General features: G+C 43.7%; 1 protein-coding gene across 1 annotated transcript in view; it reads left to right on the top strand.

Moving 5' to 3' along the window:
• Positions 1-17344, top strand: part of igf2r (insulin-like growth factor 2 receptor) — a gene marked incomplete at its 5' end in the record, with an annotated part of 144593 nt that overhangs the window by 33517 nt on the left and 93732 nt on the right. Inside the window, 5 exons of the mRNA XM_083642893.1 lie at positions 4937-5035; positions 8205-8337; positions 10518-10629; positions 12789-12897; positions 15200-15359. Of these exons, the coding sequence (XP_083499019.1) occupies positions 4937-5035; positions 8205-8337; positions 10518-10629; positions 12789-12897; positions 15200-15359 (613 nt within the window). The remainder of the gene's footprint in view (positions 1-4936; positions 5036-8204; positions 8338-10517; positions 10630-12788; positions 12898-15199; positions 15360-17344) is intronic.

A 17344-nucleotide genomic window follows, 5' to 3' on the forward strand; every position in this document is an offset into this window, starting at 1 on the left:
GGGGTGCCGTGCCCGCTCGGGCCAGAGTGTTTCCCCCTGCTCCTTGCCAGAGGGCGCCACTGAGCTCCACTGAGGAGGGTCCCTCCACATAAAGCAGTCTCCACACACCTCGCCAGAGCACAGGCTTTTTGGAGAGACATGAACGCTCCGGATTGGGTTTTTCGTTGTTGTTAACGAGAGGCTACAGGCTTCGATTCGCATCCGTTCCGCCCACGTTTTCTTGTCTTGTACAAACAGCAGCTCAGGGGGAGGAGCTCCCTCAGGGGGAGGAGCTCCCTCAGGGGGAGGCTGGCCACATTTTACAGGAGGAAATACACTTCCTGTTAAACAAAGGTGCCATCACAGAAGTGCCGCTGAGCCAGAGCAAAACAGGCATTTTCTCCAGATATTGGAGGTGGGGCGGCACATGGATCTGCCCTATTCTGGACCTATGCTACCTGAACACATTTCTCAGGAAATTCCAAGTTCAGAATGCTAACGTCTCGGTCACTCCTGCGCATGATCCGTCTAAACGACTGGCTCACATGGGTGGACCTACGAGACGAGTACTTTCATCATGTACCAATTTACCCCTCGCTGCGCCGGTTCCTCTGGTTCGCGTTCAGGCGAAAGTGTTACCAGTACTGTGTCCTCCCGTTTGGCCCGTCTCTGAGTCCCAGACTATTCGTCAGATGCACAGAGGCGGTGATAGCCCCGACGGCATTCGCTTGGCAACTTACCTGGACGACTGGCTAATTCTAGCTCAGTCGGAACAGGAGGCGCTGGCGCACACTTGTATGGTCACAACGCACCTAAACCAAGGTTTTGTGATGAACGAGGAAAAGAGCAAGTTCGTCCCATCCCAAAAGATAGACTACATCAGTCTGTCCCTGCAGACTACTCGTTTGACGGCCTGCCTGTGGCGTCGTGGCAACTCTGTAAGTTTCAAGACCTGCCAACTAGGGATGGGCATTTCTAGCAAAGGCCAGCACTCCAGAATGTCCTTTAACCCCTTGATACCACCTGATGCAGCATTTGTGTGTGTATCCCTTTAAGACCGCGAACCGCGTCACGCGGTTCGCGGTCTTAAAGGGATACACACACAAATGAGGGATATACACGCAAATGCTGCATCCGGTATCAATGGGTTAAGCGTTTAATAAGGTTAGTACAGCACAGCAAACAACGCACGCGTTTCAGCAGGTAGCCTTCATCAGCGTTGTAACGCCCCATGCCCCATGCCAAACTTCTAGGTCTTCTAGGTCATCTTGCAGGTCCAGATATCCCATAAGCGACAGTAGACAGTAGCCTGCTGTTGCACTTGGATGTGAATACGCTGAACTAAGTTTATAGATGGTTTGTTGATGTCATGTGACGACACGCATCATGCTTTCGCCTCATGTCTGTCCAGAGCGGATCTGCTTACACAGCACTGTCATTGTGAATTTGCTGTATACTGGATGCTGTGAATTCTAATTGACTATGCTTGCTTGGCATGTTCTTGCCTATATTTCATTTATTCTTTATCTTTGTTTTTTCCCCACCACGTTCAAAATAAATCTAATCTAATCTAATCTGTTATTATTAGTCACCACAGATTGTTTATTAAGCCCATGACACACCAATCAAACATTATCATTATCATTTATGTAGGCTGACGATCTGACCATCCTGTCTCCAAGCAGTGCTGGTTTTCAACAGCTGCAGAATATTTGTTCTGCGTATGGGGTAGATTTTGATGTGAAATATAATGCTGAAAAGAGTGTCATTATGGTTTGCAGAACAAGACATGATAAGGACCTATCCTTCCCTTCTTTGTATTTGTCAGGACAGGTTCTTGAAGTGTGCTGTAGAACCAAGTACTTGGGTCACATTCTTACCGAGCAAATCAGCGATGATGATGACATGTATAGGCAGCGGCGTGTCTTGTATGCACAAGCTAATATGCTGAGGAAAAAGTTATATTTTTGCTCTGATGAGGTCAAGATTAGCCTGTTTAGAGCCTATTGTACTCCTTTCTATACTGCCCCCCTGTGGGTCAAGTTTAAGCAGGCTAGCATTCAAAAGCTTCAGGTTGCTTATAGGGATGCACCGATTGCCATTTTCTTGGCCGATTCCGATTTCCAATTTTTGAATAGTCTGACTTGCCGATACCGATTTTTGCCGATTCCGATTTTTTTCTTCTAAAAACAACAATTGACAGCTTACACAAACGTTTTTGTAACTTTGTTTGAAAATTAAGATTCAAAGAACAATTCTTACATCTAATGGGGATCCAAATAAACAAATACACAATTCTTATCATTTGCATGAAGTAGGACCATCTCACTCAAACACATCTCAAAATAAAAGTGTTCCAGGTTAGGCTACTTGACAGAGCTTTTTTGTGCAAATACAATGAATACAAAATTTTTATTAAATCCAATAGCCTATATCCCACAGCTATCATGCATTTACTTTTCCAAAAGAAAACAGGTGCAACAGAACATCAAAATGATCCATGGACAAGGAGTTTATAGACTGGCTCCAGACCAGTCCTCTTGAGTAGAGGGGAAATGAGTTTATGAGTTACAGTAACGATCTTCAGTCTGAATATTAGGCGGAGTTTACACACAGTCCGAAGTTTGGTATGCGTATTTTTATCTGCCATCCGAAAAAATATCGTCACGCACAGAAAACGTTGCACACTTGTGAGTCCGATGCATTTTTATTATTATGTCCGTCGTTCTCATGTCGTTCTATTTGCAATACGAAACGAATAGTCTCTCCTGTTTCCACGTTACAACATGAGTGACAGGCTGAGGCAGCAGCGCTGATGTGGAATGGAGAAGGCAGGTCGGGGAATGGTTATACTGGACACAATGCTCACGTTCACCTTGCCAAGCCGGCTGTGCGCTGTGGCGGGTTGCTGGAGCACCGCTTCCCGGGAAGAGAGAGAAGAGAGAGAGGGGCCAGTGAGGTGAAGCGAGCCGCTCAGACGACTCCAGCCGAGCGGGACTCGGCCGCACCTCTGTCTCCACGGCTTATTTTCGACTTGCATGTGTGACAAACTGCGAGCTTTGTCTACTTCACTGACGGTGAAAAAAGGAGGAAGGTATGCTGGCATGTGTGGTGTGGTGGCTGGGTGCCTGTATCGGTGCTTTGGGGTGCGCGCACGTCTTGTGAAAATCGGCTCACAGAATCGGCTATTTAGAGTGACCGGCGCAGATCACCGATCGAGGCCGATCACGTGGAAATCGGCCATTTCCGGTCACGTGCCGATCGATCGGTGCATCCCTAGTTGCTTATAATGACTGCATGAGGATTCTGCTCAGAAAGCCACGGTGTTGCAGTGCTATAGTGAAATGTTTTGTGGTGCAGGAGTCTACACCTTTCATGCCCTGCTGAGAAATCTGACCTACAAGTTTATCTGTCGTCTTAATGTGTCTCAGAACTTGATTATCATGCTGCTGTCTCAACCTGGTCTCAGTGCTATTAAGTACCAGTCTAGCATCTGGGCACATTGGTACAACTCTTTAATGTAATGTATTGAGGTATGTGTATGTTATGATTGTATGTATTGTCTGTTTTTATACTGGACCTTGTGTCTGTTAATAAAAGTGATGATGGTTATCCAACAACTGCCAATGATAAGGGTTGAACATGTGGAATCTGACCAAACATCTCCAAACACAGACAGACAGCCATGGCACACCAACCAAACATCTGTGTTTGTTGGGAAATGTTTGATTGGTGTACCATGGCCTTTATTCGAGCGAGACACCCCAACTGCCAGTCACTTCCTGTGTCTGTGTCACGTGGGTTTCGCCACTCCCCCGCCCCTTTAGGAGACTACTCCTGTGTCTATTGGAGTCCATGGGAGACGTGCGCTCGTGAGCACGGATTATGACCGATTCTTTCGCCCCATAGTCCCCGAAGTAAATATTGGATGCATTTTTCACAAGCCACACATCTTCTGAACATTCTGACACTAAAATTACATTTTTCAGATGGACAAATCAGGAGAAAATTAAGACGTTCACAACACTTCCAGACGAGGTGGAGGGATGGGGGGAGAGGCGACCACGCCCACTTAAGAGACAGGAAGTGGATACAATTTCATAGCATTGCGTGTAGTCTCTTAGAACAGACGAGTTGGCTTGCGCAATTTTCAAATGCTTCCCCCATACCGTCTGTACTTCATGGGGGAGAATCATGCACCAACCGGAATGGGAAGTAGAAAGGCGGGTTTTCCGCTCATTAGTCCAATCAGAATCGCAGAAAGGCGGATCTTCCGCTCATTAGTCCAATCAAAATCCAATATGCCGCATTTTTCGTGGACACACGTGCCGTGATTGGTCGGATTCCGTCGAACTTCTTTCCTGTCTGAAGGTTTTTTTCCCAACTTCCTTGTGCATGTTCTGGGGGTGTAACGTACAGACTGTGTATAGCTGCATTCGCCGGATGTAGATGAGACAGTCTGTTTTAAGAGACTACATTGCGTGTAGTTTATTGATTGATTTTATTTCGGATATACAACAACACAATCCAAGGGATAGACTTGTAAAAGTGTAAACACTTATTTCCAACATGGCCCCTGGTCTTATAAAAACAAGACATGCATAACAAAGGTAAAGTCCCACTGATTGTCACACAATGTGTGAAATTTGTTCTCCGCATTTGACCCATCCCCTGGGGGAGCGGTGAGCGGCAGCAGCGCCGCGCTCGGGAATCATATGGTGATTTAACCCCCCAATTCCAACCCTTTTGATGCTGAGTGCCAAGCAGGGAGGCAAATGGGTCCCATTTTTATAGTCTTTGGTACGACTCGGCCGGGGATCGAACTCACAACCTCCCAGTCTCAGGGCGGACACTCAGACCACAAGGCCACTGAGCTGAGGACATACATGTGTCATGGGTCATCATGTTGGTTCAGTGAGTGTCTTTGTATTAACAGCACTGTGTTTCTCTGCTGCAGGGAACACCAGAGTTTGTCACCGTGTCCCAGTGTGTGCACTACTTGGAGTGGAGGACCTACGTCGCCTGCAAGAAAGACAAATTCAAACCTCACAAAGAAGTAGGTGGGCTGGGCTGGTTGATTGATTAGTATGGATAGAAAAGACAGCAAAATCAAGGGGATATACTTGTAAAAGTGTGGAAACACTTATTTCCAACATGGTCCCTAATAGTCCCTTCCTGTGTAGGAGAGTGTGAAGCTCTTAAATGGACAGTTCACCCCAAAAATCTAAAATACGTTTTGGTGTGAGTTGCCAAGGTTTGGAGATATCGGCTGTAGAGATATCTGCCTTCTCAATGAAACTGGATGGCATTTATGGTGCTCACTCCGCCAAAATAAATACATATAAATATATATATATATATATACATAATATGTATATATATTGCTGTTGAGTTTTTCAAATGTACACACATTTGAAAAACTCAACAGCAATGTCTCTTTTCAGAAATCATGCCCTGGTTATTCAATATAACCCACAGATCTTGTTGTGAGCAGTTTCATGTAGGAACTATTTTCTTTCTACCGACCTACACCTGCTAGCTACTAGCTAGCTAACAGCAGCAGGCATCGTGTAGGAAGTATTTCTCTCAGCCGAACTACACCCACTAGCTGCTAAGAAAATAGTTCCTACTGTATTTGAGCAGCACAATTCGAGTGCCATAACGTTCCATTGTATTCAAGAGAAGACAGGCATCTCTACGGCCAAGCTCAGCAATTCAGACCAAATCTGTCTAGATCAGATCAGAGCTCCCCAGATTCTTTCCTATGAAGCGCTCAAAATGAATCTGGATGGAGGGCCGTAGCCTGGTAAACCAGCTGGTCACGTGCGCTCACATTTCATTTCGTTCTACCAGACCATCTGGCCTCCAGCCCTGGGAGGGTGTTTTCAGAAACTACAAAGTGCTCTAGCCAATCAGCGACCCGCCTCGTAGTTGACATCGTAACCGGCCAATCAAGAACGCCACTGGTAAAACAGTAACGGCTGCCTCCGTGGCTGTCCGCCTCGAGCAGTAACTTCAACGTTCGTCGAGTTTAAACAGCCATAAAGTGCATTTATTGCATAAATAGAGTCAGTAACAACAATTAAGCAAGTACAGGAGTTTCTTGGCAGAAAAGATGTTTTCACCGTTCTCCCGAGTGGATTTGGATTTGACTGGATTCAACGTTGATTGGCTAAAGGAGTTGTCTGTCAAGGCAAGTGCACCCGCCCAACTCCCGCAGATGAAATTAAATATGAGTTCACGTGACCAGCTGGTTTACCAGGCTAGGAGGGCTGTGGGCCAAAAATAAATGTTTGATGTTATGTGAAATTACATTACAAATGTATTATATTTTATAGACAATTTACATTCTAAATATAAAATACATTTTCAAAATAATAAAAAACATTATTTAGAAGTTTTATTTAAAAAAGTATTAGAGTTGGATTTAGTGTTGATTGGAAAAAAGCTTAAACATTTTCAAATGGAAAGACACCTTTCTGACAAAGTGCATGCAACTCAAGGTGTGTAACCCTAAGCCCCGCCCATAGAACCCATTCTAACCCTAAGCCCCTCCCATAGAACCCATTCTCATTCAGATATCTTGAGGTGAGGTCACGGGACCCCTTTGAAAATGACCATGCCAATTGCCCCCTCGCCAAAATTGTGAGCATTATTTAGTCCCCTTGCCGACTGGAAATGTTATCTTAGATAAAACAGATGTTGATCAAGTTTTCCTTTGGGGGTATAATTTGCACTGGAAAAAAGGTAATAATATATCTGAATATCGCAATACTCAATACATTGCAATACTAGCATACGGTAGGCTATCTCAATTTCGCAATACTATCGTATCCTGACTTAAGTATCGTGATAATATCGTATCGTGGGGTCATCTGGTGATTCCCACCCCTAATAAATAGCGCTACATGTAAGAGGAAAACGATGTATTTTTGATTTAGGGGTGATTGAGAACTGTATCTTTAAGGCAATGGTCTACTTACAACCAAGACGTTCTTCAATAGAAACAGTGTAACATGTAACTGCGGCTAGCGTTGTGTATAGTCACTGCAGCGTGACATGAGCGTCACATGGGTTGTCAGAGGGACCCTTTGCGTAAAGAAAGAAGGCGTGACATGAGTGAAACATGCTTTTAGCCACAGATCACTGTCGGTCAGCAGGTTCAAACAGCAGAGACCATGTGTGAAAAAAACGACTGATGGTCACGACCCGTAACGAACCTTGTGGTCTCTACGCTCTACTTCTTTATGCTTCTACTACAGCAGAATCCTTTCTCAGGGTGTCCTCGACTCCGTGGCTCCTTAAATAGTTAAATATCTACATTTATATTATTATATTTGTACAGTATTAGAACGTCCTAAATACAATTATCTGAGGTCTTATCTTGTTGGCACTGTATGTGCACTCTAGAGTAACCCAGAGGTACATTAGACTGTATCTGCTTTACTGAACACTAATTTCCTCTTTTCTTTTCTTATTATTTCTTTCTTCTTATAGATGATTCTACATAGCAGCATAAAATACCCTTCTAAATGGGTCAACATATAAGAAGAAGTGAGATAGTGCGCTTCATGTAATACATTTCCTGATGAAAACAATAACATCACGTTACATTATCATCCCACCATTATTATTTAGTAGCATATTTTATAACCGATAATGTCATAAACTGGTCGTAGTAAACTAGCCTCTGGCCTAATATAATCTGGCATATTTACATTTGTTCTAAGTGTTCATTAATATGCTCTGTCCCTGTTTAAATAAACTAATAAAAGGAAAAAAATAATACTGACAAATAATCTCTAATAAAACATAAGAAGAATATAATAAGTAAACAACAACTACAGTTATCAGTTAAACAAAACACCCCTTTCGCTTCTGTTAATGTAATAGTGTAATGTGATCTTTTTACATGATATGGCAATTTATTATATAAACAGGTTGCATTTTCAACCATTTAGAAGGGATTGTTTTTATTACATTGGTTATTAAGTTATTACATGCTATATTACATAATGCAGCATTAAAGGGACTTTATTTTGACAAGTGGTTGAAATATATATTTTTTCTCTCGTATGGCTCTGTATAGAACCAGCACCCTAGCCCTCCTTTTTCTGCATGTAGGATTGCCTGTCCTCCTCAGGCCATTGTCCAACTGCGGATGCATGGCCAAATAAATGTGAATGTGTGTGAGTGGTGCAGTGAGCGTCTCCCTCTGTGTCCAGGTGCCCTGCTACGTGTTCGACCTCGACGGCAAGAAGCATGACCTCAACCCGCTCATCAAGGTCAAAGACGGCTACCTGGTGGACGATGGAGACAACAGCGTGGACTTCTACATCAACATCTGCCGCAGCCTCAGTCAGTACCCAGGGGAGGGGAGGGGCAGCCTCAGTCAGTACCTGGAGGGAGGGGCAGCCTCAGTCAGTACCCAGGGGAGGGGAGGGGCAGCCTCAGTCAGTACCTGGAGGGAGGGGCAGCCTCAGTCAGTACCCAGAAGGAGGGGCAGCCTCAGTCAGTACCCAGAGGGAGGGGCAGCCTCAGTCAGTACCTGGAGGGAGGGGCAGCCTCAGTCAGTACCTGGAGGGAGGGGCAGCCTCAGTCAGTACCCAGGGGAGGGGAGGGGCAGCCTCAGTCAGTACCTGGAGGGAGGGGCAGCCTCAGTCAGTACCTGGAGGGAGGGGCAGCTTCAGTCAGTACCTGGAGGGAGGGGCAGCTTCAGTCAGTACCTGGAGGGAGGGGCAGCCTCAGTCAGTACCTGGAGGGAGGGGCAGCCTCAGTCAGTACCTGGAGGGAGGGGCAGCCTCAGTCAGTACCTGGAGGGAGGGGCAGCCTCAGTCAGTACCTGGAGGGAGGGGCAGCCTCAGTCAGTACCTGGAGGGAGGGGCAGCTTCAGTCAGTACCTGGAGGGAGGGGCAGCCTCAGTCAGTACCTGGAGGGAGGGGCAGCCTCAGTCAGTACCTGGAGGGAGGGGCAGCCTCAGTCAGTACCCGGAGGGAGGGGCAGCCTCAGTCAGTGGCAGGAATGAGACTGAAAAACATGGATGCTAACACGTACGTGTAAAAGTGAATGGGATTTTTGTACGGACATTTCGGTTAAATTAATGAAATAAGGTCTGTGGTTTTCTGAAAATCGTGTAAAAATTGCACTCATACTTCGCTGATTCATAAACTTTCGTTAACCACAGACCTTATTTCTTGCATTTAACCGAAATTCCAATACAAAAATCTCTTTGACTTTTCCCCCTACGAACCAGCAGGTCATCCCTGCGGTACTCTATACTGATAAGCATGATCATTTTGGTGACTAGAAACATGATATTACATTTGCATAAGGTTTCATCTCTACTACTTATACTTAAGCAATATATCACGAGAGCAAGTGTGTTGTGATGAATATATCACACTGATAAGCTGTTATCCCACGAGGCCGCAGGCCGAGTGGGATAACAGCTTATCAGTGTGATATATTTCACAACACACGCTGCTCGAGTGCTATATTGCTTTTATAAAAGGGTTCCAAGTATAATAATATAATAATAATAACACTATAAGTCCGACTGGCATTTTATTCTGATAGAGTCAGTTGAAACACTACTGAAGGCGGGACCTCTAGCAAGAAGATAGACGTGCGGGTGATTTGATTGGATCGTTCTGGAGACTGAAGTCGACATTGGCCAATCCTGGCGCTTGCTGAGAGCAAAGCCCGACCAGGGGCCGGTTGCACCAATGGCGGCGATTGAGCCAGAAAGACAGTCTGAATGAAATTGAATGTAACGTTCCCAATTCTATGTATTAACTTCTAAAAAACTAACGGCAACATTTTGGAAGGCTAAGCCACACAACTAGTTAGTTATAATCTAACGTCGTGCTTTCAAAGACAGCGAACTGGCGGTGTTACGACGAACACGGCTCAGTTGACCGCAGTTACGACGATGACGGTCAAAAAGGTCTCCGCGGAGATCTCTGTTACAGGCAGTTAAGAGCAGTGTAAGACTAGTTGGTGCAACCGGCCCCAGAGCCGTATGCCGACACCAAGTAACGTACTTTTAGTAAGAGAGTTGCGCCATCATGCGTCCATAATGACTCATTGTACAAAGACTTGAAGGACTAGTGACCCGCCATACAGCAGATCAGGAGAAAGCTGTTTGGCTCGAGCGCAGTAAGAGAGTTGCCATGGTAACCAATAACCCATGGCCATGGGTTATTGAACTCGGTTACTGGAATTATACAATGGCTGTGAACCAATCAGATTGCTTGATTTGAGGTACCCATTTTATAATTATACTTACACACTACTTTCTTAGTACTACAGTACTTCTAAAGAGTGCTATTGGCTGAATTTGTACTTAATTGTCTTTAATGTGACCTACATGAGCAGCCCAACTGGTTGATTTTCTCACCATTAGCAAAAAGAGAGAGAGAGAGAAAATTCTGATTAAAGCAAGAATAGCAGCTTTGCTTGGTATTTTGATTTGAAAGTTAATTGACCCTAACCCGATTCTTTCTGTCCTCAATCACCTTCTCCTCCTCCTCTTCCAGACCGTGCAGACAGCCCCTGTCCGGAGGGTTCGGCAGCCTGTCTGACCAACAGCCATGGCAGCTACAGTATGGGCTCTCCTACCAAGCATCTAGAGCTGGTGTCCAGTGACAGGTATGCTACTGTAGCTAACGCGAACCTCCTACTGAATAGAGAGTAGGGGTGGGCATCACCAGATGCCCACGATACGATACTAAAACGATACTTGAGTCACGATACGATAGTATTGCGATATCGCCGATATTGCGATATATTGAATATTGCGATATTTCGATATATTGTCTAACTCCTTTTCCTACCTTTTCCTTGACCTCACCGGAAATAAAACATGCAGTGTTTTTTTGTTTTGTTTTGTTTTTGCCCCACACGTAGGCTACATTATTAAGCTTCTCTGGACTCAATACGCCACTGCAGGCGCGGACTGCAACATCGGGCACTTCGGGCAGATGCCCGGTGGCCTGACATGGCATGGCCTGCAAAAAAAAGTATATATATATATTTTTTATATATCGATACAATATCGTCAGGCAAAATATCGCGATACTATGGTGTATTGATTTTTCACCCCAACCCTAATAGAGAGGGGATGACCTATTTTTTTAGGCTAACCCGGAAGTTAGCATCGCCCTGGCTTCCCTCGACCAAAAGCCAATAGGATGTTTCTATTGGATTTTGGATTATTACAGAAAATAAGCTCTGTGGTTAAAACAAGTTTATGATATTTAGAGGTTTTGTTCAACAAGATAATCTACACGAATGGCACTTTTATGATTTTTAACGTGTAAATGACATCAAGATTTCTGGCGATCGCATTTACACTTTAAAAATAATAAATGTGGTGTTCATTAAATTGTGAAGATTATCTTGCCGGGAAAAAAACTCCAAGTATCATAAACTTTTGTTAACCGCAGACCTTGTTTCACGCATCTAACCAAAAACCCATTCAAAAAAACGCTAACAGCTAGCAGCTCTGTGGCCTGTTGAGGCTAAAGCTAACCTGTCCATCCGTTTGAATTAGACTAAGGAATGCTTCTCATATGAAGCTCGACACCTGGACAGTTCTTCTGGACAATTGTTTGACGTTTGTTTTTGATTATAATTGTTTTAAATAATTTTCTTAATAAGTTCATTATGCTTGTCATTCAAAATGCTCTGTGGGGTTTCCAGGACTTGGGGTATGTGTCACATGAGTTTTAAATTAAGAGGCTCACAGCTAGCAAACACGGAGCCAACACTAAGCTAGTTTTCTCTCCTCTCTCTCCTCTCAGACTGAGGTTGCGGTATAAACATGGAGCCAACACTAAGCTAGTTTTCTCTCCTCTCTCTCCTCTCTCAGACTGAGGTTGCAGTATAAACATGGAGCCAACACTAAGCTAGTTTTCTATCCTCTCTCTCCTCTTCTCTCCTCTCACACTGAGGTTGCAGTATAAACATGGAGCCAGCACTAAGCTAGTTTTCTCTCCTCTCTCCTCTCAGACTGAGGTTGCAGTATAAACATGGAGCCAACACTAAGCTAGTTTTCTCTCCTCTTCTCTCCTCTCAGACTGAGGTTGCAGTATAAACATGGAGCCAACACTAAGCTAGTTTTCTCTGCTCTCTCTCCTCTTCTCTCCTCTCTCCTCTCAGACTGAGGTTGCAGTATAAACATGGAGCCAACACTAAGCTAGTTTTCTCTCCTCTCTCTCCTGTCCTCTCCTCTCTCCTCTCAGACTGAGGTTGCAGTATAAACACGGAGCCAACACTAAGCTAGTTTTCTCTGCTCTCTCTCCTCTTCTCTCCTCTCTCCTCTCAGACTGAGGTTGCAGTATAAACATGGAGCCAGCACTAAGCTAGTTTTCTCTCCTCTCTCTCCTCTTCTCTCCTCTTCTCTCCTCTCTCCTCTCAGACTGAGGTTGCAGTATAAACATGGAGCCAACACTAAGCTAGTTTTCTATCCTCTCTCTCCTCTCAGACTGAGGTTGCAGTATAAACACGGAGCCAACACTAAGCTAGTTTTCTCTGCTCTCTCTCCTCTTCTCTCCTCTCTCCTCTCAGACTGAGGTTGCAGTATAAACATGGAGCCAGCACTAAGCTAGTTTTCTCTCCTCTCTCTCCTCTTCTCTCCTCTCTCCTCTCAGACTGAGGTTGCAGTATAAACATGGAGCCAACACTGAGCTAGTTTTCTCTGCTCTCTCTCCTCTTCTCTCCTCTCTCCTCTCAGACTGAGGTTGCAGTATAAACATGGAGCCAACACTAAGCTAGTTTTCTCTCCTCTCTCTCCTCCCTCCTCTCAGACTGAGTTTGCAGTATAAGGTCGGTGCAGACTCCCCTCCTCCAGACTTCTGTAATGGACACTCCCCTGCTGTCACCATCACATTCATCTGTCCCTCACGCAGGCAGGAGGTGGGTTACACACACACACACACACACACACACACACACACACACCCCAAGTGCTGATGCGATTATACATTTCATCGATTGTATTCTTTTTTCCCGTTTGTTTAACCTTTGATTTAACCAGGTTAGTCTCATTGGAATTAGGAGTAGGTTTTTCAAGGGAGGCCTGGCTAAGAGAGCAGCATCATGACAACATGGAAAGGTCTGCAGACTAACAACATACACAAGCAGAATAGAGTCTAGTATCAAAGGTCTGCAGACTAACAACATACACAAGCAGAATAGAGTCTAGTATCAAAGGTCTGCAGACTAACAACATACACAAGCAGAATAGAGTCTAGTATCAAAGGTCTGCAGACTAACAACATACACAAGCAGAATAGAGTCTAGTATCAAAGGTCTGCAGACTAACAACATACACAAGCAGAATAGAGTCTAGTATCAAAGGTCTGCAGACTAACAACATACACAAGCAGAATAGAGTCTAGTATCAAAGGTCTGCAGACTAACAACATACACAAGCAGAATAGAGTCTAGTATCAAAGGTCTGCAGACTAACGACATACACAAGCAGAATAGAGTCTAGTATCAAAGGTCTGCAGACTAACGACATACACAAGCAGAATAGAGTCTAGTATCAAAGGTCTGCAGACTAACAACATACACAAGCAGAATAGAGTCTAGTATCAAAGGTCTGCAGACTAACAACATACACAAGCAGAATAGAGTCTAGTATCAAAGGTCTGCAGACTAACGACATACACAAGCAGAATAGAGTCTAGTATCAAAGGTCTGCAGACTAACAACATACACAAGCAGAATAGAGTCTAGTATCAAAGGTCTGCAGACTAACAACATACACAAGCAGAATAGAGTCTAGTATCAAAGGTCTGCAGACTAACGACATACACAAGCAGAATAGAGTCTAGTATCAAAGGTCTGCAGACTAACAACATACACAAGCAGAATAGAGTCTAGTATCAAAGGTCTGCAGACTAACAACATACACAAGCAGAATAGAGTCTAGTATCAAAGGTCTGCAGACTAACAACATACACAAGCAGAATAGAGTCTAGTATCAAAGGTCTGCAGACTAACAACATACACAAGCAGAATAGAGTCTAGTATCAAAGGTCTGCAGACTAACAACATACACAAGCAGAATATAGTCTAGTATCAAAGGTCTGCAGACTAACAACATACACAAGCAGAATAGAGTCTAGTATCAAAGGTCTGCAGACTAACAACATACACAAGCAGAATAGAGTCTAGTATCAAAGGTCTGCAGACTAACAACATACACAAGCAGAATAGAGTCTAGTATCAAAGGTCTGCAGACTAACAACATACACAAGCAGAATAGAGTCTAGTATCAAAGGTCTGCAGACTAACAACATACACAAGCAGAATAGAGTCTAGTATCAAAGGTCTGCAGACTAACAACATACACAAGCAGAATAGAGTCTAGTATCAAAGTCACATGTAGCATACAAGATGGAGGGATGCATTTGAGCTTCCTGCTCCCTAATGCTGGATGCTCCACAGTATCTAATATAAGGAGCTAAGACACATTGGGAGGGAGGATGAGAAAGGTGTATTACACAAAAAACAACAACAACAACAACATTTAAAGTGAAAAGAAAGCAGTGCAGAGCATTTCAGAACACATGCACACGATACATTCTTTATGTATCTTGAATCTCTTTTCAGTTACGTTATACTTTCTGGGACAACCTTCCATTTCCGAGGTTTCGGCAAAGTATTTGTTCGTCAGTAGTAGCCGTTGATCTTGAATGAGAGAATATGGGAATATTATATATATATATATATATATATATATATATATATATATATATATATAGAATATTATTTAAATTACCAATCAAGGAAACTTTAAACTTTAAATAATCTATTCTAATAAGATAGTTCTGATTTGTTTAACACTTCTTTGGTAACTGCATAATTCCATTTGTGTTTTTCACACTTTTGATGTCTTTACTGTTACTCTAAAATGTGGAAAATGTATGTCTTCATTTGAACAGGTTCACACAAGGCCATACGTACTGTACCATACTGTACTGCCATACTGTACGTACACTGTAAATAAATAGAGATAACATGAACACACTTCACCTTATCAAACTCCACATTGGAAACAAATCTCTGGAAAAATGACAATGTGCAAGGGAGGATGGCATTATTGTCCCGCCAACTTAACACATTGCATCTTCGGTCTCCCGCGGCTGCTCATGCAAATGACACTGCTTTCCAATGTGCTGATTTACAGTGATGTCTGGGTTCACAGGGCAGCGATCCTAGGATGACGGCTGCGACCAACTGTCGTTACGAGGTGGAGTGGGTGACGGAGTACGCCTGCCATCGAGACTATCTGGAGAGCCACACCTGCAAACTGACCAGCGATCAGCACGACATCTCCATAGACCTCAGCCCCCTCACCCTGAGCCGTAAGTACACACACTGGCTGGAATCAAACAGTCTAGGACTTCATTTACACCTGGCATTAAAATGTGTTTTGGGTGATCGGATTGCAATGGGATGGTGCTTGACCACATTAACACCTGGTATTAATATGGCCCCTTTTAGATTGGCCAAAAAAAACACTAATATCCACAAACTACTGGCATTTTCTTGGGTTTAAAAGTTGCCAAGGCTTTGCGTTTAGCCGATAGAACGACCCTGCGTGATCAATGCCTCACCTCTGAACTGCGAGCGATAATAAAATGTTGGCGGTGTTCCAAAGTGTTATTTCCCGCCCCTGCATCTTCTTCTCCTCTGGATTTAATGTATTTGCTGCCCCTTTTCAGTCAGTGATTCAGTGATTCCCACATGCTGAAATTCAACTTTCTTAACAGTGAATTACTTTAAAATGTCTTTACAGTGACGCGATATGCCAACAGAAATCAAGATCATCCCAAAACACATTTTAATGCTGGGTGTAAACGGGGTCGAAGGATATTTCCACTTTTCCTTGACCTCAATGGAAAACATCATGAGCGTCAAGGAAGAATGTGAAGGAGAATTCATATGGCCTTAGGAAAATACAACTGTGCTGCTAAGACAATCCCCCTGTACTTATACTAGGCTACATACGTTAGCTACACTAGGCTACATACGTTAGCTACACTAGGCTACATACAGTACGTTAGCTACACCAGTGGTTCCCAACAGGGTGGGAATTACACGGAGGCCCTCCGTTGCCCCTCCCTCTGGCCGTGATGCCCTGAGATCAAAGGCCACCTTGGCAGTGTCCTGCTACCAGCCTGCTACTGTCAGTTGCTTTAAAAGCATCAGTGGTCTCAGTTTAATGTAACCTGCTCTATGCAAAGGATGTGTCATTGGCTCATTTTAACACACATTTCAGAAAATCCCCCCTTCACGATGTCAATAGAGCGATGACCTTTGTGCCCTGGCATGTGGTCTTGTGGTCTAAAATCTTTTGTGAGCACTACACGCGGAGGCAGTCAGCTTCTCAGTTCTCACTCGCGTAGCGCGACAAAACTCCGAATCCCACTCGATTTCCCACTATAGCCCGCCTCTCAACCCTCTGTCATCTCAGGTAAGATTTGTTTTCAGTCTGATACGTCTCCGACCCTCGCGTCACTTGGGTTCAGCTCGTCTTTAAAGGAGATAAGTCAGGAAGCATTGAAGCACCTTTCCTTAGTGTTTAGAGAATTCACACACCTCTTCTCATGGTGATACTTCCGTGTCATTTCACTCAGTTAGAAACCTTCCTAAACAAAAATGAGAATTTGAACGCAGCCTCTGACTCTGTCGCATCCACCGACCAAAGTGATTTTGTGGAAGATCAAACGCCCATTTTGGCACATAAAATTCACAGTAACTGTTTGATTTGGAAAATGAGAAAATGTATTATTTCCCCCATATTCATAAATGCATACATTAGTATTTTGCTATCAATGCTATGAGAAATGTTGGCTCACTATCCCACATATGTTTAGCCTAGTTAAAAGGAAGTAAGTTGCATGAGTAATCTGTCTGTAATGACATTCCTCATTTTTGCCAGCTCATTGCGACCAAGCATTTTTTTCTATTCTTACCACACTCCATGCACATCTCTTGATGTTACTTCTTTTTTTTGTTATGTCTACATCTAACGTATGACCCTATGACTGTGGTTCGTTTTTGAAGGCAGATACTTTTTAGATTGAAGCCAATAAAGTAATTTAGTTGTTACCTGTGGAATCTGATCAAAATGTCTTATTGCATAGAATCAATTGAAATTATGGTCTTTCCCTAGGCAACCAGTATTGATTAATTCTACAATGAATATAATGTAATCAATCAAACATAGTCATATAGTCATATAGTATATAGTCCGAGGTGAACGACACAGATTGGACCGGATCCAATAAAAAATGAAATAAAATGACAATATAGCCCAATTTATCAGCAAAGCTAAAAGCTGTTT

This window comes from Poromitra crassiceps, assembly GCF_964638095.1.
Source record: "Poromitra crassiceps genome assembly, chromosome: 9".
Lineage (NCBI taxonomy): Eukaryota > Metazoa > Chordata > Actinopteri > Beryciformes > Melamphaidae > Poromitra > Poromitra crassiceps.